Here is a 25,403-nt window from a genome sequence, read left to right on the forward strand (position 1 = left end):
TAGCTTTTTTGGAGTTTTTTTTAACCAAACAATAGTAGACGACTTAACTTTCAGTCGTCCGAAATAACAGATTTCAAAGTCAATTGCAAAAATAACCTCTGCGTTGACCAGACGATATATAGTTTAGTCGTCTAGACAACTTAGATTGAAGTCGTCCGCGTCTTCTCCACTAGTTTTTAAGTCTTCTACGTTAGTTTTTGAATAACTTGTATTTTTAAGAGTGATAAGTAACTTCAAGATATGTAAAACTCATATTTACAAAATATGTTCTCTCCCTTAGTTTTACTAAATTTGACTAAGTTTTTCAATGCAAACTTATAAAAAATATGATATGCTTTGACTAGTTACTATTGTTTGTTTCCATCTCTTACCAACATTCTTGTTTATTAAGATGAGAAAAAGGCCATTGGAGTTTATTATTGCATATGAGAGATCCAAAGATAAGAAAAATGCTACTGAAGTCTATTATTTCATTGATTTGTAAATGTGTAAACACATTGTTAGCACATTTAATACATCTTGGAAAATATTATTACTGATTTTACAAAAAATTCACAACTAAAAGAGTATACATGCAATTCATAAAACAGACCACAAACAAAACAATTATAGATCATTCATCTACAAAGACAAGCTTGGATTCCACTTGAGTAGACAAGACCAGACAACTTTTAAGAAGTCCAGACGACTTCTAAGAAGTCCAGACGACTTCTAAGAAGTCCAGACGACTTCCAGGATGTTCAGACGACTTTGCCAGAAGACTTTTAGGAAGTTCGGACGACTTCCAGACGACTTTACAGGAAGTCCAGACGACTTTTAGGAAGTCCAGACGACTTCCAGACGACTTCCAGATGACTTCCAGACGACTAACAAGTAAGTCGTCCCAGAAGTCTTCCAGATCTGAAAAACCTGCATATTAAATCCAGATCTGAAAAACCTGCATATTCAAAAACGTTCAAATGGCTTAAAAACAGAAAAAATGAGTGGAAGATTAGATAAATCTACCTTTACAGAACACACAAAAATACATATCTAAAAATAATAGATCTACCTTTAAATTAGTGGAAGATGAGTACCAAATAATTAAAAACCTGCAAAAAAAATAGATTAGTAACAAAGACATGAGACAAAATTGAAAAAATCATATAAAGTTTGGTGTTTTCAAGTCAAAGAGATTAGAGTGGGTTTGGAGAGTTTTAGTTTGGGAAAAAAGTAAGAACTTTATACAACAAGAAGTTACCAAATGAACAAAAATCAGACATAAGAACTTACCAAAACGCTCAGAAAAATCCAGACGACTTCCTAGAAGTCCAGACGACTTCCTGGAAGTCCAGACGACTTCCTGGAAGTCCAGACGACTTTGTCAGAAGACTTCCAAGAAGTCCAGACGACTTCCAGACGACTAACAGGTAAGTCGTCCCAGAAGTCTTCCAGATCTGAAAAACCTGCACATCAAATCCAGATCTGAAAAACCTGCATATTCATAAACGTTCAAATGACTTAAAAATAGAGAAAATGAGTGGAAGATTAGATAAATCTACATTTATAGAACACACAAAAATACATATCTAAAATTAATAGATCTACCTCTAAATTAGTGGAAGTTGAGTACCGTTTGATTAAAAACCTGCAAAAGAGATAGATTAGTAAGAAATACATGAGACAAAACTGAAAAATTCATATAAAGTTTGGTGTTTTCAAGTCAAAGAGATTAGAGAGAGGTTGGAGAGTTTTAGAATGATGAACATTACATTTTTGTTACAGCCATTTGAGAGGAGGAGAGAGAATGTGTAAATTTTTCTTTATATAGGGAGACAAAAAATCCAATTAGATTAAATATTTTTGACTCAGACGACTTCCTGGACGACTTACATTTCAGTCGTCTGGTGAAGAAATTAAAACAGACGACTTACATGTAAGTCGTCCAGAAGAGTTTAATATTTTTAGCGGGAAATTAAATATTTTTAGCGGGAAACTAAAATAGAAGACTTTCCAGACGACTTACAAGTAAGTCGTCTGGACGACTGAAATATATGTCGTCCGGGTAAATTATTCAACAGACGACTGAAATATAAGTCGTCCACACCCTAAACATAACCCCTAAACTTAATTATCTAATTAAACACTTCATAAAACCAAATCAAACTTGAAAAGTGTTTACTATACACAGAAATAAACACATATAGGTGAAAACTAATTTTTGAAAAAAACATTTTAGTTTTCCAAAATCTAACCCTAACAATACATACAATACTACAACATATGTTTGCCAAACTCCTAAACCAAAGTATTTCATGATTCACTACTTCCACTCATATATCTTCAAAACAAATCAATTTTATCATATCTTAATTTATATCAGTTAAAACTGTTTATAATTACTTGATTTTTATTTTTTACGCATCAAAATATTTTTTACAAGATTTATAAATTATTTTTAAAATAAACTGGTACCAGACGACTTACACTTCAGTCGTCCAGACGACTTCCAACATCTCAGACGACTCAGACGATTTACTGGGGCTATATTCGTAAAAATGGCTTCTGCTTTTTTGTTTGGTCACAAGGGGCTGAGCTGTAATTTCACTAGGCTTTTAGGTTAGTTTTGCATTTGATTCAAGTTTGGGTATAGGTTTAGAATTAAAATCAAGTTGTGGGTTAGTTTTGGCAAAAATCCCATAAATATAACTTGAAAATAAAAATATAATATACAATAAATAGTCGGATATATATGGTCCGATATACAATGGTAAATTCTGAAATACACATACGAAACCACAAAACAAAAACAACATATACAACAATCAAACCAAAAAAAAGTAAAAGTAAAGGCAAACACATTAACCTCTGCAAACAAATTTCTCTCTACTAGTTAAACACTTAGAACAAATGAAGCATCATAGCAATCATGAATCCGAATCCCAAAACAAGGCTTTTCGTAGAGGAAGAGGAGGAGGAGTCAACCGGAGGAGCTCCTGCTCCGGAAAGATCAGCCGTCGTATCCGTACCACTAGAAGGGAAGCTCCCGACGGTTTTGGTGGTGGTGCTGCTAGAGCTGGCAGGTGAGCCTGGGAACAACGGCAAAGAAGTCCCCGCTGCAGCCGTTGGAGAAAGTCCCGGCGACTGTGCCGGAATAAGAGGCAGAGAGGAGGAAGGAAGCGGAGTTGAGGAAGAAGGAGAGAGAGCAGGGACAGGGTTAAGAGGTTGTATTGGTAGAACAGAAGAAGGTGAAGGCGCGTTTATATATGGAATTAACAGAGTTTGGAACCGGTGCGGTTGGTGCTGAGTTTGCGGTTGGAATAACGTTTACTTCAAGTTTCATCCCTTGTGTGCAATGTCCAGGCATTCCACAAATGAAGTACCTAAACATAATTTATCACGAATTATGAATATTGCCAAGTATATATATATACATATATATATATAAATCATGTCATATAAGTCTTTGTTGTAGTAACCTTTTTCCAGGAGTGGTGAGAGGAACAATGGAGTTTCCATTAGCGAACGTTATAAGCGGTTTAACCGCTTGACAGCTGTCGAATTCCGGTTTGGTGACTTCAACGACGTCGTGGAATGCAGAAGGGTAAGCAAAAACTGTGTGTAGCGAAAAAAATTTGTGTTCATCAAAGAACATTAGAAATTAATAGGAAAAGAATTAATAGGAATAAAATTTTGGAAATGATGAAGAATGAGAGTTCAATTATCAAAATTAATAAGAAACAAATTTACATTATAATTCTCTAAAAAAAAAGGGAATGAAAAAGAATGAAGAGAAAAAATATTTCTCATGAATGGTAATCTTTTTAAGGAACGTTAAGGAATATAATATTCTTTTTCATTCAAACCCATAGTGTTCAGAGTATTCCTTTTCATTTTCTTGGTTGCCATTCAAACCCATAGTGTTCAGATTTTTAGTCTTGTTTATGTTGAAACAAAGATTAGCATGAAGATGTGTTAATTACCAAGATTATCTCCAACAGCAAATGTTTGTCCTGCAGCCCAAGTTCCAAGATTAGTGCCTACGGTCCAACCACTAGGACCACCAATTGTATGGTCTGTAGGTACTGCTAGACCGATGAGTGTACTTGCGAAGACCAATAATATGATCAGCATTTCTCTGGATGCCATTCTCTTCTCTTTTTTATTTTGTGAGGGAAAATCAACAAGAGCTTGAAAGATAGATCAAAGAGATGATGATGTTTGGTGCTTAACGTTTGGTGTCAGATGTGTGTGTATATAGTGGTTTTAGGAAGAAGTGATTGAAAAAGAATCTTCGGTGAGCAGAGTTGGTAAATAATTTAACTTGTGTTTGTATCTGTTGAGAGTTAGTATTTATGTTGGATCAAGTAAAGAACTAATAATGGATCAAGAAGCCTTTTTATTTTATTTAACCTAATCCATAAATAGCCAGACAACGTTCTTGGTGCTACACTTGTCGAATGAAAACCAGTTTAGTTGCACCGAAAACCAGTTTAGTTGCACCGATTGTAATAAGTTACAAACTCTACCCATTTTAATGGAATTCACATATTTGGCAAAAAAAAAAAAAACGCAAGTTCCTTAACTGCTTACGAAGACATGTAAATTATATATTATTCATAGGAAAGTGTAGTATATGAAAGTTACACAAGTTTCTGTATATAAGAAACAAATCAACGAGTTTTTGGTTAAATAAGAAAAAAATGTCTTTGTTTTGGTCAACGGTTTACGTGTTTGATTGACTTTAGCAATTCTTTTTTTTTTTTGAAAAAATGTTAAATTTATTCAAATAAAAAAAAACTTTTTTACATCAGGTGTAACATTGTTTTATTTTTGCAATAAGAAAAAATATTGAAGATCAAAAGCAACTTAATCTCTTGCTAACTTCTTGTGGCAAACCAATCCATTACTTTTGATATATTTTCTACGTAATTCATCTACGTAAATAAACGCATGCATACTGCTTGAGTGATTAGTATAGCGTTCAGTCGTGAAACTTGAAACTCATAGAGCTTTCTTTACTTTTGATATATTTTCTGAAAGCTTATGATTTTGAGAAGCCTAATGTGGAGCCAGCTCTATAACCATGGTGGTCTAATGGTAGGCGGTTGCTAAACAATTAGTTAAAAATTAAGATAAAAATATATAATCAAATAAATATTTTCATGATAAAAAATATATTTTCAAAAAGACCGTATAAAAGGAATTATTATACTTGATACTACGATCAACGGGGTGAGTGGACACTACAACTTTTAAACGATTTGCTAGATCTCCAAATTAGTTCTCGGGTCGATGTAACTAAAACTTCACAATGAAACGTGGGCGATGCAATGTGTAGTAAAACGTAACACAATTCATTTTGTTGCGGACTCAACATAATTACTTGTATACTAATATATGTACATTGTATGGATGGTATAAACGTAACCCTTTTATCTATAAAAAGTTGTGATCCTTTCAATAGGCATTTGGTTTTCAATTCAGGTTCGATTCAGTTAATTTATCTTTTTTTTTTTGGTTTTCGACTTCAGGTAACCAAAGATGAACCATCCTAAAGTTTGTTAGATTAGATTATCATTCGGTTCTTTTTTTTTGTATGGATATTGTGTTAAGAACCGGTAATACCCAAAAATTTATCCTATCAAATTTGGTTCTGGCTACATTTATACCCAAAATTTGGAGAATATTGACTTTCCATTTGACAAACTTAATCAATTTCGGAACAGTTAGCTTACTCTGCTAGCAATAAATAACTAGGCTAAGATCCGCGTTATACGCAGAATGCATAGTTATGGATAATTTGTGTTAATAATAAAGTTTATATACTAATTTTAAACACATTTTTATGGGGTAAAATATTGGACCAAGAAAATGCTTGCCATTGATGGACCATATATAACCATAAACTAATAAGATAACCATAACTTCTTCTTGGTATATAGATATTATTATATATTTTTGGCTTATTAATAAGAAATAGACCTATATTTTTGTTTATATACGGGAAAATTTCATAAAAGTACTCCAACTAAATTTTGTTACATTTTAATACCTTAAATTTTTTGCTACCCAGTTTAATACATTAACTAATCATTTAGCTCATTTTAATACATAAAAGTTTAAACATGTTTCCATTTTAACACCTAAATTTGTTTATTTTAATTTTAATCTAAAGTATTAATAAATTTTAACCAAATTGTAAATTTCTCCAAAAATTAAGAAAAATCATGAAAATTCTACTTTTATTTTAAATTTTTAGGAAAGAAAGTAACTAAATCTTGAAGAAATATTTACATGAAAAGACAGTTAACTTTCAAAGAAAAAATAAATTTATTTTTATTTCAGAAAACAAACTAAATTCGATATTTAAAACATAAAATTTTATTACACAATTTAAAATTATCTAAAATTTAGTTACTTATTTCCAAAACATAAAATAAAATTACAATTTTCAAATATTGTTTTTTTAATTTTATTTGAAACTTGTTAATATTTCTGACTAAAATATACTCAATCTATTTTTTTTTTAAGTTTCACTTTATCATTTTCACGAAGATTAAAAATTGTGCAATAGACTAATATATTTTTATTTAATGTATGATTAATTAAAAAAAAATGATTTAAATAAAAAAATATTTGTTATTCAAGAGGGTACAAAAATAAATTCAATGTACAAAGTTACATTGAAATTTTAGAACGACAGTTTTTTAAACAACAAATTAGACCTAAAGTGACACTTATTATGAAACAAACATAGTATACATTTTGGGTATTAAATGGATCCAAATTTACAAAAAAAATGTATTAAAATGAAAAAAAAAAATTAGTTAAGATATTAAAATGGGTAGCAAAAAAATAGGTATTAAAAATTTTAACGAAATTTAATTAAAGTATTTTTTTGAAATTTTCATTTATATATCAATAAGAAATGGACCATGCCAAAATTAATGTGCAAATCGTATAATATATTACAGCCGTCATTAGTTTCTATAGAAATCAAATAATGCAAATCGTATCATATATAAGCGCAAACATGATATATGTAAGGTAACTCATGATCTACATTCCTTGTTTTTTTGAAGGATTAATATCAATACGATTAAGTAAATAGACTTGTGTAGGAAGGGCTTTTAGCTGCAACTGCAAATTTTATTGATGTAGAATTATTTCAAAAACTTTCAAAAGAATAGATATTAGGAGCTTGAAAATTGATTTTCAAAACTAACATATCCTCTTTACTAAAGCATGATTGTACATTAATGTGGCTTGTGGAAAGCATTTACCAGTCACCCCTTGTGTTTAAACATTTTACGGAAAGAAATACAAGTGTAATAGCATTATTATCACATATTTATCTTATTAAAATAGAAATATTTTAAGTTTTTGTTTGACAACATAAATAGCAGTTAAAAAAATAGTAATGTTTGGAAACATGGATAGCAGTAAGTTATGAAAAAAGTAATAAACTTATGCTATTAAAAAAATCGGAAGGTCATTACATTATATTAAAAAAATAATGAGCTTATGTTACTTGATATACATATTCAAATCAAAATAATAATTTAAAATTTATTTATATAAAAAATTCATTCAAAAAAATATATATATTCAAAATTTGATTTTTACTAACATTTTTTTTTTGAAACAGATTTTTACTAACATATTTTCCAATAACCAGTATAAAAATGTTTTCAATATATATAAAAAAAATACAATACAAAGCTCAATTTCAAACACCAACTTAAATTATATTTTTTATATTTCACATTGAAATTTAAAAATATAATATATATGATTATTTATATGATTGTACGTATAAAATATTATTAATTATATGATTACTTATATGATAATACATATTTTTGTAACCTATGATGACACATATAGGATATATAATAGTGATTATGGGTGGGCGTTCGAATTCGTTTTCGGGTATGTTTTGGATTTCGTGTTCAGTTCAGATCTTTGAGGATTCGGTTCAGATTTGGATAAACTAATTTAAATTATTTTAAAAAATTTCAAATTTATTATATGTTTTACTTTTTTAAATATCTATAAACAATATAATATATTACATATAAATTTAAATAACATATGCCAGAGTACCTAACTTAACATATACATTGGTTTGGTTTGGTTTAAATATTTGGATAGAAAATTAATAATTATTTAAGTATTTTTGGAGTTTTGAATATATTTTAACTATTTTAGATATTTACGTTTGATTATTTGTATATTTTTTCAAGTATTTAAACAAACTTGAAAGTAGTATATATATTATGGATGTTTTTATATATATTAAATCTAAATATAATTAATATATATAAGTATATAAATCTATTTTGGATATCCAAAATACTTCGGTTCGGATCTGATTAGGTTTCAGTTCTTCAAATACCAAAACTTTGAATAATTCAGATATTTAATCAATTTCAGTTCAGATTTGGTGCTACTTATTTGGATTGGGATCATTTCAGTTCTTCGAATTTGAGTTTTGTTTTCAACCCTAAATAGTGACATAAAAAACAAATAGTGTTATTTTTTTTTAAATACACCCGTGTGGACGTGCGGGTCAAAACTTAGTATATATTACAAGAGAAACATTATATCATTTTAGCTATGCTTCCTAGCTCTTAACATCTTTAGAAAAATATGTTAGTCCACTGAACATATATTATATATTTGTCATTAAATTAACCATAAATTTATTAACAATCTACAATTAAAATTTTTCATTCTTTCTTTAAATAAAAACTACGGAGTTACCAAAAATGAATAGAATATATATTTTGACAATTAGTGATTTTAATAATAAATATTTGATAACAATTTACATATCCTCAATTATTTTTTTAATGCTATATTATTAAAATAAATTAAACAATAATGTTAACCATATAAATTAGATTTTTTCGTATATGTTATATTTTGAATTTTAAAAACGACTATAAATTATGAAAACTTTTAAAAGCCTCATACTGAAAATTTTGTGATCAATGGTTTAAATATTTTAAATTGAGAACTTAATATTTTAATTTCAAAATTTGCATTGAATTTTCAAGAAATATTATAATTTATTAAAATATTAAAAGTCCCAAACTAATTTTTTGTTATTAATTGTTTAATTTTTTTGGTTAAAAATTACAAATGATCATAAAATCATACTATATACTATATATATATATATATATGTTAATATTATTTAAATTTAATTCCATACAATACAAAATAGAGGAAAATAATTGTTTAAATGTATTCACCACAAAATAAACCATAGTGATTTCTTTAATTTATGTATATGTGTAAATTATTCAATATATATTTATTAATTTGTTTTATAATATGTAAAAAAATGTTAATACGTAAAAATAAAGTGTATATAAAGGATTCATTAATCTTTTTAAAAAACAGACTCATTCAAAAAAAAAAACGAAAGGTAAACAATCCTTAGAATTTTGTCTTATACCAACCCAATTGCATTTAGGAGTTACTTAGCTAGTTCATTACTTTACTGTTGCACGGAACCTTTCACATTAATAAACTTGTTATGATTTTACTAGTTGAACTAAAGCTAAAACATAAAATAACACAAAGCAAGACAACACGATAAGCAATGAAAATGACTAACAAAACAATAAACATTAAGGCTACACAATTAAAGTAACTAAAAAGGTTAATAAGGTGAAAACATTGGATCATTGGCAAATCAACTGATTATGGCAAACAAATAATGATGCAAGTGTAACCAATTAGCCCAATCCTATAACATAAAGCCGACAGTTGTGACACTCCACTATTCACTTCACTAATCATCTATTCTAAATTTCATTTGCAAGACATTTAGATCACTATCCTCGTGAGGTTTGTACTCGTGATGGAGATGAGCCGGGGCCCCCTCAATTGATAACGGTTCATTTTGCCGAAGAAACTTGAGTTTTCTGCAGTACCACCGGCCCTGACCTAATAAGCACCAGCTTTAGGCGCCAAATTAGGTTATATATATATGGGCATAAAAAACCCCAAAACATGCATGTATCTTAGTGGTTGTGTGCTTCTTAACTGAGTTAAGAGTTTTCGGTTCGAAACACAGGGGGTGACCTAATAAACCCCAACTGTTGTTTGACTTGGTGACTGGATTAATTGGTCTGGAATATAAATGCAGAAAACATATAAATGAGACAAAAGGGTAAAAATGTAAAATAAAAAGAGCAATAAAATATTATATAAAAATGAGATATATCATATTTTCGAATAAAGGAAATATATCATATTTTAGAGGAAAAAAATACAAATTTGAAAAAAAAATCTAAGGAAATATATCATATCCATAACTCAAAGAAACAAATCAAATACTAATATACAATATTCATAAAAAATAAAACAAATCACAAATACTAATATTTTTAGAAACGGATATCCGATCTGATCTGTTACATATATATGCATCTATTTTAAATGATTCTATATATAATTTATATAAATATTATAATTTATATAAGTTTTATAATATTTTTAATGATTAAATTTATTATATATTTATTAGAATTTTAAAAATTAAATAATTATTTTTATTTTTGTAATAAAATATTATTATTTTAAAATTAAAATAATTTTATTTTGTACAGATCGTGTGGATATCCAGTTAAAAATCTTAATTTTTCGGATATCCGGGACAATAAATATCCGGTTGGCTACTGATCGAACTGAATCGGATAATTGATTGTTCTGACCAAATAAATCGGATCATGAATACCTCTAAAAGATCCAGACATTCAATCAGTGCTCACCCTACTCCTAATGGTTAATAAGCTTTCAGTCACCTTTGGGGAGAAGCATGCAGCAATTATGCTACTTTATAATATATATTGACTTCAAATGATATAAATTAACATATATCAGGTTAAGAATAATTTATTTTATAGATTTATATATAAAATACTTTCAAATTTTCTTTTGTGGATATTATAGAAAGTGGACCTTAATTAAAAGACAGAATGAAGACTGTAAGAAACAATTTTTGTGTTACCAACTAAGAGTCTAAGAGGTACCTAGTTGAATGCCGTAGGTGCTCCAAAAAAATTATTGTTCCGGGTGTATCAGACAATGGGCTTAGACTCGACTCTATATATAGTTGTTTTGTTGTGTTTCACAAAATGATTTTATGCTCAGCTCTATAATTGTTTCATCTAAATCACAAAATGGGCTTAGACTCGGCTTGATATAAGATTTGATTGGTAAGAGCTTGATATAGAGCTTGATTGGTAAGAGCTGTGATTTCATTTTTGGCTGTAGAAATATTGCTGTGATTTTTTTTGCTTTGGTTCTAGATTTTTAATTTTTAAAAGTATTTAAATTTGAGTTATAGGTATTTGTTTCGGCAGAACAATTATAAAGACATTAGATTAAAGAAATGCTGTGGATTTTTAAAAAATGGTTGTGAGCTTTAAAAAAATACAAATCAAGATTGGTGTAGATTTAGGACTGTAAATATAATTATGGCCATGGAAAACATCTACAACAATTGCCAATCACTCCCAAAGTTATTTCGTGGCTTCGAAACAATTTTAGCATATAAGTAATATATTGACACCAGAGCTAGATTCGAGATTTTGGGGATTTAGAACTTTTTGTAAGGATTTTAGTAAAAAACAGATATTCAATTTGAAGTATTTTTCCGACCATATATTTAAACAACCCAAATATATTGTAACTGGATGTTGAATTCGGAGTAAACTAGCTTACAACATGGTTTATACACAGAGCCGGTCCTAGAATATTTAAGATTGGAAGCAAAAAAAATAATATGTGGCCGGATCTGTAGCCACTGATGGTCGAACCCATGAGCTGAAGAAGGCAAGTTTAGTGAGCATTGCCACTAGATTAAAGGGAATATATTGATTATGTGGCCGAATCTTATTCATAAAATAAATGGCCACAAGCAATTGCTTCATTTGCTTGATGCCAGGGCCGACTAATTATACAAATCTAATTTCTGCAAACAAACTAAACCTTACACACTAGGCACTAGCGCTTAAAATTTTATTGTATATTTAGTTAATCAATAATTTTCATTATTTTTTTAAAACATGATTATTATTCTGGTCAAATTCATTTGATTTAGTAACTTGGTAATAAAATATTTGACTAAGGACTACTTGTAATGATATTTGACGGGGTTTCCAAAATAAATGTTACATTTCTTTTTCTTTTATTGACTTAAAAAAAGATATTTATGATCGATCAAATTAGTAAGGATACCGTTTTGGATTTTCCATCTTGTTTCTTATTCCGATAATTTTATTTTTTGAATAAATGTTCAAATTGGTAATCAATCAAATAATTCCCTATTCTTTTATTGACTATAACTTTTTGTTAAGATTTTTGTAATCGATCAAATTAGTAAGAATATCGTTTTATATTTTCTATTTTGTTTCTTATTTCGATCATTTTTATTCTTTTAATTAATAAATGATGGCCCAGTCAATACTAATAAAAAAAAATGCCACCATTGACCCAAATTTTAATTTGTTATTAACAAGATATATGATAACATATATAAATGAACCAATCTTGAATATGTAAGTTAATCTGAGACCAAAAAAATCGCAAAAGTAATTTAAAATTTAAGAATAAATGTTACACTTTTTTTTTCTTTTATTGACTTAAAAATATATTTGTGATCGATCAAATTAGTACGAATACAGTTTTAGATTTTCCATCTTGTTTCTTATTCCGATCATTTTATTTTTTGAATAAATGATTAAATTGGTAATCAATCAAATAATTTTCTATTCTTTTATTGACAATAACTTTTTTTATAAGATTTTTGTAATCGATCAAATTAGTAAGAATATCATTTTATATTTTCCTTTTTGTTTCTTATTCCGATCATTTTTATTCATTTAATTAATAAATGATGGTCCAGTCAATACTAATAAAAAAATTCCACCATTGACCCAAAATTTAATTTGTTATTAACAAGATATATGATAACATATATATAAATGAACCAATCTTGAATATGTAAGTTAATCTGAGACCAAACAATCGCAAAAGTAATTTAAAATTTAATAAAATGTATATATTATTGAAAGAATCATTTGAGAAAAGTTTATCTCTTGTATTAGTATTATAAATAAGATTGATTGTGTATTTTAGGTAAAAAAAATTTAGATTTTGAAACAAATTTAAATAATGTGATTTTTTCTTACAGATATATGCATAGTCCTAGGTCCTACCATAAATGATTTATGAATTATTTATTTCTTAAAATGAAAAGTTTAAATAACAAGAATAGAGTACACATTAAAATGTAAAGAAGACTATCTTAATAATATTTTTCTTCTAATGGTAAGAAACTAAATTTTTGTCTACTATATTGTGCCAAGGATAGAAACTGTGAAAAAGTCATACTTTCTCTTTCTCTCTCTCTTTTCTTCTGTTTTCTTTTCGTCGAGCGTGTAGGGTAGATATAGACTAAGAGTGCGTCTCTGCCTCTCACAATATATATATATGATATATCACCATTAAATTCAATAGCACACTTACTAATCCTCTCTCCAACACTTTCATTAACTCTCTCCTTTGAACGTACGCCTCTAAACCGCTTCGTAAAACCACCAACAGTTTTCCGACCAAACTCATTGCCTATTCTTCATCGACAACGTACATTTGTAATATTCATTAACTTTCTCATTAAGCATGGTTAAATTTATTGAACCATTCATATTCATTAACTTTCTCATTAATTATGGTTAAATTTATTGAACCATTCATTTTATGGCAAAGTACCTAATCATCAATAACTTATTTAATTATCTATCATGTCCATATACATAAATGGTACATCAAATGATGACATGATTCTTATTTATACTGCTATCTGGACCGTATCGTATTTGTTTATAGATTTATATTTTTTCTCGTTTATAGAAAGAGAGTGATTAGACAAAGCTGGAGTGAGAAACGACGCTAACAAAGGAACCATAAAGGTATCGTTGGATTCTCATAGTCTTACTTATCCTTTTCAATTTATGTTTTCGTGCATGACGTTTATATACACTATGTATGTGTGTAAAATTATTTATGCATCTTACATAGTTAGATCTCCACCGGGAAAGATCTGACTACATATACATAAACAATTAATGAAAAATATATTCGGAAAATTTTAAAATATTATACAACTTCTTTAAATTCTTACATAGTTATAGTTAGATCTTTTTCAGTGGTCGTCCAATTAATCCATAATATATATACATGATTAATTAAAAAAAATACTCAATGTTCAAAATTTTGTATGCTTCTAATCAGATTGGACTGAAGGTTTAGATTTATTTACGAATAATCTATAGTTCTATTATATTGTAATTGATATAAGATAAATATATGATATTACATATATAATTAAAGGATATGTTAGTACCGGTCTTAGTAATTAATTATATATATTTATTGAAAAACGTAAATCATATTTTCAAAACAAAAGAACAATATGTTTTTTTCAGTATTTCAAATTTTGTGCTATGTTGTTTTTCCAGCATTTCAAATTTCATGCGCTATTAATATAATCTTTGAAATTAATTAATAAGTGATTTACTTTTACAAATTGATTGTATTATTGATATAATTGAACTATAAATAATTAATTGTATGATGTCACATCTGTATTAAGATTTTTTTCTATATTTTAAATTTTTATAAAATAAATTAATAATCAATCTAGATTAATAGAATATTTATATCGATTAGGAAAGGGTCTAAAGACTCTAAGCTACACCATTATTAATTTGGCTGCAAACATTAATTAACTGTTTGAGAAAAGAATCCACCACTTATATTTTTGTATTCTTTTCCCTTTCTCTTTATTTTATTTAGATGTTCTCCTTTTTCAATTTATATCTCTGTAAACTGAGGAACCTTCAAAATAAATTTAATGTTAAAACAAAACATGTTAAGTATTCTTTTGATAGGCTTGATACTACGATTTTCAATCAGTCTCTAAGAAGACTTATCCTTTTTACAATCTTGATTTTTTTCAGTATATATTTGATTTCATTTGTTTCTGTCTATGAAAGTCAATTTATGTTGATTCTTTGTTAATATGCTGGTTGCGGTGTTATGCGTTTTTGTGTCCTTAATTTGAATTGGTAGGTCCTTTCATTACAAATATCGTCATCCTGAATTTCTTATATTATTTTATGTTTCTCTTTTATTTATAAGATCTTTAAGAAGAAGAAAAAGGAGAGAAAGAAAAGTAGTTGACTTGGAGAAGCTAACTTTTTCTTGTAACGAATTCAGTGTATGTGGGCAAGAGTGTTGTCTAGATACTAAGGGAAACGAAATAAACCTTTCTAGTAAACCCTAATTTCTGGATATTATGAGTTAAAATTATCATTTATCTTATTTGAGTTTAATCTCTAGTACTGATAGTTTTTGAAACTCTAAAGATCTTCCAGATTATCCAAAGAAAAAATAGCAAAAATGTCTCAGCCCAACATGGTACCAGTGGAGATGAACAACAATGTTGGAGACGGTAACAACAACAACAACAACAACAACGGAAACAACATCACCACCACCAACAACGACATGAATGGGGGTATTGTTTTGGGGGATGAGGAAATAGACAGTGCTAATACAAGTGAGAATCAAGAAGATGGAAGCGATCATCAAGATCCAGCACGTCCTAGTAAGAGAAAACGTTATCATCGTCACACCAAACATCAAATCCAGGAATTGGAAAAGTAATTCTTCCTTAACTTTCATTTTGGTCTTATTGTATGTAACTATAAAACTTTAACTTTCATTTGTGTCTTGTTTCTTTGTTGAATAGTTTCTTCAAAGAGTGTCCTCATCCAGATGACACGCAAAGGAAAGAGCTTAGCCGTCAGCTGGGATTAGACCATCATCAGATCAAATTCTGGTTCCAGAACAAACGCACCCAAATAAAGGTATATGTATGTCAAAAAATGTATCATCAGTTATCACATATTTAATATTTTGACAAAAATTATAGTTGGTTCTGATACATGGTAGATAAATATATATTGATGGTTATCTATACATATGTAGTGTTGACATAATGCGAGAGAATATAAATGCAACACACATGTATTATGCATAAGGTTTTTCAAATTAAATGTCTAATTGCGCGCGCCACACAAATGTGACATAAATCGCGCTTATACGTTGGTGTGAGGGTTGCACGAACGCGATCAATATTCATGATCACTTCTTTTACTAAATTAATTCTTAACTCACTTAAAAACCAAAAACTTCGTTGTCTTTGTTACTCATCCATTCTAAATATATATATAACCACTCGGCTTGGTCTTTTTTTTTTGGCAGAATCATCAAGAACGCCATGAGAACTCACAACTTCGGGCAGAGAACGATAGGCTTAGAGCCGAAAACCACCAATGTCGAGCATCTATTGCTAAGGCCATATGTCATAGGTGTGGAGGTAAAACCGCAATTGGTGAAATGTCTTTCGAGGAACATCATCTTCTCCTCGAAAATACTAAGTTAGCTGAAGAGGTACGTACGTACTATGTGTACTAGAAGATGAATAAGTGAGCCATGCACCTTTATAATGTATTTTTAACTTAAAATGCTAGGCATACACCGGAGACTAACATATATGATTAGTCTCATAACCATTTCACAACGTACCACTGAAATCAACATGGTGAAACTCATAGATTCTTATACAATTTTTTTGGTTGCCAATATATAGATTTGAAAGTTCATACATATAAAAATCAATTCATACAGCATATCAGTAGGCTATGTAATTAGTTCATACATATAAAAATCAATTCAAATCTAATTTTCAACTTCTTTTTTTTTTTGTCTTTTGGGGTGCTAGATCCGTCAATTATCTTTGGTGATGCCCAAGTGTACAGGCAAGCCTGTAATGAACTATACCCTTACTCCTCCTGTTCCAGCTCGACCTTTGGAAGAGATAGCATCTAATAGAAGAGAAGTCTATGGAAGTATCGGAAACGTCCCGGGGTCAGCACTTAGAGTGAAAGATGGCGATAAGCCGTTGATCATAGAGTTAGCAGAGTTAGCCATGAAGGAGCTAATGGCGATGGCTCGACTGGATGAACCGCTGTGGGACATAGGAGCTAATGGCACGAGCTTAGCTTTAAACTTGAATGAATACACAAGAATATTTCGGAACGGACTCGGGCCTATACTGAATGGGCTTAGAACCGAGGCATCCAAGGCAACCTCAATCGCGTTCATGAACCATCTAGACATTGTTCAAAGTCTAATGGATGTGGTAAGTTAATTAAATGTTCCCTTGTCAACAACATACATACGTTAATAGTGTCTACAAGGTGGTGTTATTAACTAACGTGTATTTTCACAGAATCTTTGGTCGAACATGTTTGCTAGAATGGTTGCTAGAGCCATGAGTCATGACGCTCTCTTGACTGGAGTCCAAGGAAACTTTGACGGAGCGTTCCATCTGGTAGATCTTTCAATTTTATTCCAATATAATATATGTACAAGTTCAAGAATTCTAAAATAAGAACAATACTATCAACATAACTAATACTATTGTTGTTATCACTACACAGATGACTGCTGAATACCAAGTTCTTTCGCCAGTAGTCTCAACCCGAGAATGCTACTTCGTCCGCCACTGTAAGCAGCAAGGTGACGGTATATGGGCGGTGGTCGATGTTTCTATCGACCATCTCTTTCCAAACCTTGAACTTAAATGTCGGAGACGGCCCTCTGGATGTTTGATTCAGCAAATTGAAAATGGATTCTGCAAGGTACTACTTGACTTTGTGGTTAATTGTCTTGTTATGGTTTTGTGTAGCCATCCGGTTTATGCGTTTTTTTTTTTGTTTTTTTGGTTTATTCGGGTCAGATATTTTCGCCATAATCTCACCAAATTAAACCGAAATTTTGGTTTTGGTAAATTTCAGTTTTCAAAATTTTAGTATTTTACCGAAAATAACCAAATTTTTTGTTTCGATTAAATTTGAATTTTTTTAAAAAAAATGGAAAATATTGGTTAATTCGGTTATATTTTTTCGGGTATAATTCATTTTTAAGAAAAAATCGAACTAACTTAAAACTGAACCAAAAACTGAAGTATTTTCAAAATATTTAAATTAAATCAATCTCGAAACCATAACCAAACTGAAAACCGAATTTTTTTGTTCGGCTCAGTTGAAATCCGCAGAGTTAGTTTTGTGTGTAAACAAGTTTAAATGGTTATCATTTTGGTTTTGAAAAAGGTTACTTGGGTTGAGCATGTGGAGGTAGATGACAGAGAAGTACACCCCTTGTATAAGTCCTTAATCAGCTCTGGTCAAGCTTTAAGTGCTGAACGTTGGGTTGAAACATTGGAGCGCCAGTGCGAGCGTTTAGCCTACATCATGTCTCCAAATGTTCCATCCATAGAACCGGATGGTCTAATAAGTATTTGCTACTCCCTATGATCTTACGCAATCACAAACATTGCTTCTAAGTGATAAACTCTTTCTCTCTTTTTTCCTTAACCATTTTGTGATTTTGTTTGTGGAATGGTGCAGTGATAACGAACAATGCAAAGCAGAGCCTTCTGAAGATAGCTGAGAGGATGACAAGAAGCTTCCTCTCTGGAGTGGCTACTTCAAATGGAGATATATGGTTTGGATTGTCTGGTAATGGAGGAAATACTGTCAGAGCGATGACTCGAAAGAGCTTGAATGATCCAGGAAGGCCTGTAGGGGTCATTCTCTATGCATCCACTTCGTTTTGGCTACCGGTTCCTCCTAAGACTGTCTTTGACTTCCTCAGAGATGCCAACAATCGAACCAATGTTAGTACCTTTTTTGGAACAATAACTCCTCTTTGTTTTGATTTCTTTCTTGATATATATAACATGTTTTGAAATGTTATATGCAGTGGGATGTTATCACAACCGGAGGGGAAGGTTTACAGTTGATGTCACAGATTGGAAATGGGAGAGACAGTAGGAACTGTGTATCTTTACTCCGGGTATAAAAGTTACTCTCTGTTTAGTCTGTTTTTGATTCTTTTTTTGGTCTTTAATATGTGACTAATGTGTTTCTGGTTATACAGACCCCAAACACTAGCCAGAAAAAGATGATGATGATCCAAGAGACCTCTACTGACCCAACCGCTTCATTTGTGATCTACGCACCTCTTGATGTAACATTGACAGAGAATGTTCTCATGGGAGGTGACCCTGGCAATGTGTCACTACTTCCAATGGGTTTTGCTATTCTTCCTGATGGTACGGCTCAGCCTGGAAGAGAAGGAGGGTCACTAGTGAGTACTGCCTTTCAGGTTCTGGCTGAAAAAGATCCTTCGACTATGCTGTCTTTTAGCTCTCTTGCAACCACTGAGAATCTGATTTTAACAACCGCGAATAAGATCAGAGCTTACTTTAGTCAGCAGACTGTTTGAAAGGTACATCACTGAACTCATTTCAGTAAAGAAACTTAAAACCATTGATGCCTGCAACGTGACTTTCTTTATTTCTTTGAAGGGGATGCAGAGGAGTAAATCAATGGGAGGAGTCAAGAATGAACCTGAGAAGAAGCCATGCTTGGTTTTTCTGTTGAATGTTACTTCCTTGTGAACTTTTGCTAAGACAATTGTTATTTCAGTTTTTGTGTGTTTTGTTTCATTGTTATTGTTGGAACCTTATCAAACTCATTTCTCTATTTGTGTTTCAAATATGTTTTTTTTGAACTTTTTCTGATGGCTTTTGATCTTTTTTGTGGTCTTGATAATTTTGCATATGTGTTTTTGTTTCGCTGATGTTTTTTGTGTGTTTTATTTCAGTGTTTATGTGTGTTTTATTTCATTGATCTTTTTTTTTGTGATCTTGCTTACATGTTAGCTCATAAGTAATTACAATACAACTTGCCTTTCTACAAAGTGGAGTCTACTCATCAACTTTGTCGTACCTCAGAATCACCTTGAAGTTCCACAACTTGAGATGGGTTGTTGTTAGAGTCATCATCACTCCTAGTGGCCTCTTCTTTCTCATCCACAAACTCCACGAAACCCAACATAAATCCCCATAAACGCGTCGTCGTAGGAGAAGACGACAAAGAAGCTCGTGGCGTCAAGCTTGTCCTCTCACTCCTTCTGTACCGCACGAACTGGCGTATCATCCTGAGAACAAACACCAAGAACGCAGAGACAGTGATCGCAACGCAGAAAAGGTACAACCCTTCGAAGCTCTTGAGATGAAACTGGTTTGGCTCTGGGTGGTTCCAATCTGACTTCTCTCCGCAGCTCTTCTGGCATAGCCATTTCTTCAGAATCCTTTTCTGCTCTCTCGTCTCAGTGAGTTTCAAGATCGCTGTTGACATGTCTATAGCCAGTGGAGAATCTCTCTTAAACGCCTGTTAAAAACAAGAAACAAGAAACAAAACCTCAAACTCTTCTCATTAACAAGACAAAACACGCAAAATTGTACTCACAAATCCCCAACCGCGGTTCATAAACGGCTCTCCGACAATTTTGAAACCAGTCCGTTCCGCTAAGAACAGTTCAATGTAAGGGAGCTCGTCAACAATAGCAGCTACGCCTCCCAAAGCGTTTGGCCCTAGCTTTAGTGCCCTTTCATACTCCTCAATCGAGTCAAGTGGGACCAGTCTAGACCGACCCATGCCAAGACTGTGATGAAGATTAGGTGCTAACAAAAAGAAAAAGTTAGGTTTTCTCTTTTCGTTTTTATATTTGTGATTTTTAGATTTTGATGAAGATTTCACTATACCACCTGAAGAAAATGAAGTGAACGATGGTAGAGAGAACCAAAATTTGTCGATGTGATATGGTATTAGTTATTTCCGTTATTGACAATTTATTACAATGATATTTCTCTTTCGTTTATTTTGGATTTAAAGTTTAATGTAAATATTTATAAATTTTATGTCTTAACTCTTTTAGATGTCATAACTCTTACCTTGTTACAGAAAAATTTAAATAGTCTAAACTATTGTTTGATATTTTCTATGTCAAATGAAAATAAAAATGTAAAAACTAAAGTTAAGTATTTTCTAAATGTTTTTTTAACATAAAATATATAATATCCAAACTATTATTTTATGTTTTAAAAGCATTTAAAAAATATTAAACTTTAATTTTTATATTTTTATTTTCATAGCTAATATATTATTATATAATAAAATTAATTTATTTATTTACCCGCGGTTCATCCGCGGTCGACCCAATGACCCAGCGACCCAGTAAGTCGTCCGGTTCAGTATCCAAATCGGGTTTAAAAACATTGGTTGATAGGATCTGAATCTGACCCAACCTTATTTTTCATTTCAGTTCAGTTTGGTTCTTCAGTTCCAAATAAACGTGTTCAAACTTTCCGTTTTCTCTGGATAAATCCGAACCTAATATTCCATCATACCTCTGTTTTTTAATGCAGCTAATTTACTTTTAAAATTTGTATTGACTTCTATTAAGAAAATATCATTAAACTATGCCTTAATGTACGTAAATGTAAACCTTTGGTCAAAAAATAATATGTGTGTGCATGTACATGAAACCATAATCATATTCTGTTCAGGTTGCTTTCAGCAAAATGGTTACAAGTAAATTCATTATACTTTCGATCATAGTGATTTGAACGTTTACTTGGAAGAGAATAAACATCTAAGTTTGGATCGAGCTTCTTAAGAGTTGAATCATCATCATCATCTATAGCTCTTCCTTCAACTTCTTAATTTTGTACGTTTTCTCGGTGATCTCTTACAAAGTTTTGACTTTGTGATAAACACTCGAAGAATGTAACTCAGATTCTGCTTGATACAATCAAAAACGGCACAAAAAGTCAAATGTACAACTTGTGATTTATCATATCATCTACAAGGGTCCGGACAAACTAGTAACATTCTGCTCATTTACTCTTACTCTCTCTATCACAGCACTGAAAGATCACATTCTAAACTTCTCTATTTTGGATTAGTATTTACATTTTTAAGGAGTTGTAACAAGAAGATTATCTATCAACCGCTTGTTGAAACTTCCACAAGAGGTGGATTTTCAAACTACTCATCTCTTACTTAAAGAAGCTTCACATTCTCAACATGGTTGAGATAGGTGTAGAATCTCTTACCCGTAAACGCTTCTGGTCCTTGGATTCCAACTTTTGTGATCGTCTTTCTCTCCACGTTGAAGTAGATGACATAGGAAGGCACTCTTTGGGACCAGGGGGCCAAGACGATTTCATTTACACCAACCATTCCAGCAATGCACATGTCCTCTGAAACTACATCCTCCCAAGAAGATGGTAATACATATACATGCTTGGACCATTCTTGTTTTGCAGCATCTCGTAGAACCCACAGCTCAAGACTTGTTCTTGATCGAGTAACATCATGAGAATCTCCAGACATAAGCAAACCTAGTTTCCCATCGTAGTTTACTAGAGTTGTTGAATCAGGCATTGCTTTACCGAACTTGACAGAGCTGAACTTCTCGGACCTCAAATCGAAAGAAACTACCATAGAATTCACTGAAGATCCGACTGCTCTAGCTGCGTAGTAAAGAACACCACTGATGCATATCCACTGACTTGAAGAACGATGTGGGATGCAACACTCGACCAACCTCCATGACAGTTTCTTGGTTCCTAATGTCAGAACTTGGTGCCTCACAGAGTGACCACTTACATACGAGCTTTCCATTGACAACACCTTGAACTCTTTCGCAATGGGCTCATATCCAAGATAGCTCTCGATTCCAAACCTCATCCTCGACTTCAATGTTGGTAAGATCAAAGACTGTCCCGTGCTAGGGTTACATATCACCGGGACATACGCTGGATTTATCCTCCCCTCCAAGATCGGCTTAGCTCCATAACACAAGAAGCCATTCGTACAACCAAATAACTCATAGGAACTTGGGAAACACGCAAGGTGATTGGAGGCTACAACATGCGAGTTCTCTTCCGGATTTTCAGGCTGAGGCGACAAGATGAAGACATACTTACTGACGCTGTGATCATTGCAGGCGAAAAGGAGCTGAGGGCGAGCGCAAGATTTGGTCAAGAAAAGCTCTGTGAAATCTTGACGGCGAAGCATGGAGGACCAGAGCTTGCATGCGCAACGACATCTCGCCATCGCCTTCGACGGCAGCCTCGAGAATATCTCCATAGCGAGCTCGTCAGGAACCGGCAATGAGTTCCGATGAAGTGACGTCATCGATCGTGTAGTGCGCCGTGATGTCATGGCTGAGTTCGTATCGTTCGTTTTAGAAACACGGAAGAGTTACGAAGAAATAGAGAAAGGTGGTTTATAAAGTTTCTCGCTGTTATAAGAAACGCACCGTTTTGAAACTCTCTCTGCAGACGACAAGAAAGACGACTCTGCTTCCTCCGGAACGGCGTCGAGTGTGCGCGCGTTAGAGCGTCGCTTGAGTGTCCGGCTCCGGCGGGTCCCCTCCTCATCCCTTCTTCCTTGTTTTTTCTTTGCCACTCGCTTGTCCATGTCGGTCTCTCCGCCTTGCTAGAGCTTCTGAGTTGGTGAGATCTGTCCGCCAGCCGACCGCGCGCGAGGTACGTCTGCCGGGTTCGATCTGTGCTCTCTTTGGTTGTTCTGGCGCGGTAGTAGCAGCGGTGGCTCGTGAGTGGTCGGCGTTTAGGGTTGGGACTGGATCTATTTTCTCGTTCAGATCTGGTCCGTTTATCGTCGTCGTTCGGCGAGGCTTGCCCGGTTGGGTTTCTTTTCTGGTCGCGGTGGTCTCTGCTGTGCTAGGTTTTGGAAATCGATCTTCTTTCGGGTCTTGGACGCGGGTCCTGTTTCGGTGTCGAAGCGGACTGCCCCACTTCTCGGATGTTAGGTGAGTTCTGGTTCTTTGAGTCGGAGGTGAGGCTTGAGCCAGGCTGTGCAGGCGGAGATGGCATCTGGTCTCTGTCCAGCCTTTCGTTGTGGTTTCAGGGGAGTTTTATCCGCTGCTTAGCTGCGGATTCCGGTGGTCGTCCATGTCTTCCGGAGACTGTCTTGTTCCCGACATCACTTTGGGCCTCCTTGTCACGGCTGCTTATCCATTCTGTCCCGAGGTTTTAGCGGCCGCAATTCCTCTGGGGTTTTGGTCTCAACGCACTCCTTTGTTTAACTGTTTCCGTCGACACCGGCAGTGGTTCTCTCAGCTTGGTTTTGGTTCCCGGTTCTCGGTGACCACAAGTGTGGAGGCGGCTCTCGGGGAGTCATTGGCCGCCTCCGTGTCGTCGCTTGATCTCAGACTACGTCCCGGCACCGTTCAGAACTCTTGCTCTCTTGCGGTGGTGGTCTTGATTTTCCTTGCAGGTTCAGGAGGCTTAATGGATTGGTGGTGGCGATGATATCAGCCCGCCTTTGTTCGGTTTATGGCAACTTGGAAGTGTGTACAGATTGGGCTCTCGAACGTCTTCTCAGTAAGGTTCTTGGTTCTCCACTTCTCTAGTTCGTCATGTGCGTCATTGACAGTGACGGTAACAATGTCTCGAGGCGTTCATTGGAAACTAGCTACTCCAGAGACGACAAAGGAAGTCCCGGCATCCGAAGAAATGAGGAGAACCTCACCTTCCTGCGATAATCGTCAATGGTTGAGAACAGCAACCAATTCTTAAGGATTTCGAAAATCGGACTAGTGGAACGTGCCGGGTTTAGTGGGTGGGCGAAACTAGAATGTAATAGATTAACTTAGGAGCTTTTGTTCAAATCGAGCTTGTAACCGAATCTGAATTCCCGTATTTCGGGTTGATTTAATATATCTATATTATTTAAAAAAAAAAAAAAAAAAAAAAAAGTTTCTCGCTGTTCTTATACCTAAAAAAAATAGAGTCTGCATGATGAAAGTAAAGGTTATTTTTATTCTTAAATTTATCTTCATGTTTTCTCAGTTCTAACGGTTATTTTTCTTTGTAACAAAAACTAGAAAACTTGTTTGCAGTGTCTTTCATACAAACGGTTCAAACTTATTTCTAAGTAATAAAATTTAATTAAATAATTAATCACAGTTAATATATTAGTATTGTTGAGTATTTAAACTCAAATCATTTTTAATGTTTAAACTTTTCAATTAAGTTTGATTTGGGTAAAATTCTCATGTACTATAATTAACTTGAAAACTTTTAACTGATTTTATTTAACTGATTAGATTAGGGTCGACTGGCTTTCCCGCTACCACCCGCAAACACAGCTTTTGCGGTTAGTAGCGGTTGTCGGTGGTTTGCAACAATCACTCAAATCGCTCTAAACCGCTTCAAACCGCTCCAAATCTCATAAATTCAAAAGCTGGCTCCAGCTAGCGTTTGCGGTTGAAGACGGTTGCGGGATGGTAAACTTTTTTTCTTTTTTTTAAAAAACAATATATATACAAAAGTAAAAAACTTTAATAAAAAATTTAAAATTGAAAATTATTAAAATATTAAAATATAT

General features: G+C 32.5%; 2 protein-coding genes, 1 long non-coding RNA gene and 1 pseudogene across 16 annotated transcripts; 2 read left to right on the forward strand and 2 right to left on the reverse strand.

Moving 5' to 3' along the window:
• Positions 1–2,685: 2,685 nt before the first annotated feature.
• Positions 2,686–4,163, reverse strand: LOC103865188 (annotated as a pseudogene).
• Positions 3,358–6,760, forward strand: LOC117133705. Its single transcript, XR_004457644.1, has 2 exons — positions 3,358–3,583; positions 3,999–6,760. It is a non-coding gene; the product is annotated as an uncharacterized LOC117133705 (long non-coding RNA).
• A 2,382-nt stretch (positions 6,761–9,142) lies between these two features.
• On the forward strand, positions 9,143–19,697 carry LOC103865189 (homeobox-leucine zipper protein HDG2). Of its 13 annotated transcripts, none has more exons than XM_009142970.3 (14): positions 9,143–13,655; positions 13,915–13,973; positions 15,205–15,338; positions 15,432–15,728; positions 15,818–15,935; positions 16,333–16,521; positions 16,853–17,272; positions 17,363–17,464; positions 17,574–17,774; positions 18,246–18,429; positions 18,543–18,811; positions 18,898–18,990; positions 19,075–19,425; positions 19,505–19,697. In XM_009142970.3, exons 4-13 carry the CDS (start codon positions 15,466–15,468, stop codon positions 19,420–19,422), a joined length of 2,187 nt encoding a protein of 728 aa, XP_009141218.1. In that variant the 5' UTR covers positions 9,143–13,655; positions 13,915–13,973; positions 15,205–15,338; positions 15,432–15,465; the 3' UTR covers positions 19,423–19,425; positions 19,505–19,697. The 13 variants fall into 13 exon arrangements, with proteins under 13 accessions (XP_009141218.1, XP_009141219.1, XP_033145747.1 ...); XM_009142971.3 differs by having other exon boundaries at positions 15,205–15,283; XM_033289856.1 differs by having other exon boundaries at positions 15,205–15,283; positions 15,441–15,728.
• Positions 19,698–19,781: 84 nt separating this feature from the next.
• LOC103865191 (putative F-box protein At2g19630) lies at positions 19,782–25,279 on the reverse strand. Of its 2 annotated transcripts, none has more exons than XM_033289866.1 (2): positions 20,462–25,279; positions 19,782–20,372 (listed from the first exon to the last, which is right to left on the reverse strand). In XM_033289866.1, the coding sequence occupies exon 1, from the start codon at positions 23,211–23,213 to the stop codon at positions 22,047–22,049; it is 1,167 nt and encodes a 388-aa protein (XP_033145757.1). In that variant the 5' UTR covers positions 23,214–25,279; the 3' UTR covers positions 19,782–20,372; positions 20,462–22,046. The 2 variants fall into 2 exon arrangements, with proteins under 2 accessions (XP_033145757.1, XP_009141227.2); XM_009142979.3 differs by having other exon boundaries at positions 20,451–25,279.
• Between the last annotated feature and the right edge of the window lie 124 nt (positions 25,280–25,403).

This window comes from Brassica rapa, chromosome A04 (assembly GCF_000309985.2).
Source record: "Brassica rapa cultivar Chiifu-401-42 chromosome A04, CAAS_Brap_v3.01, whole genome shotgun sequence".
Lineage (NCBI taxonomy): Eukaryota > Viridiplantae > Streptophyta > Magnoliopsida > Brassicales > Brassicaceae > Brassica > Brassica rapa.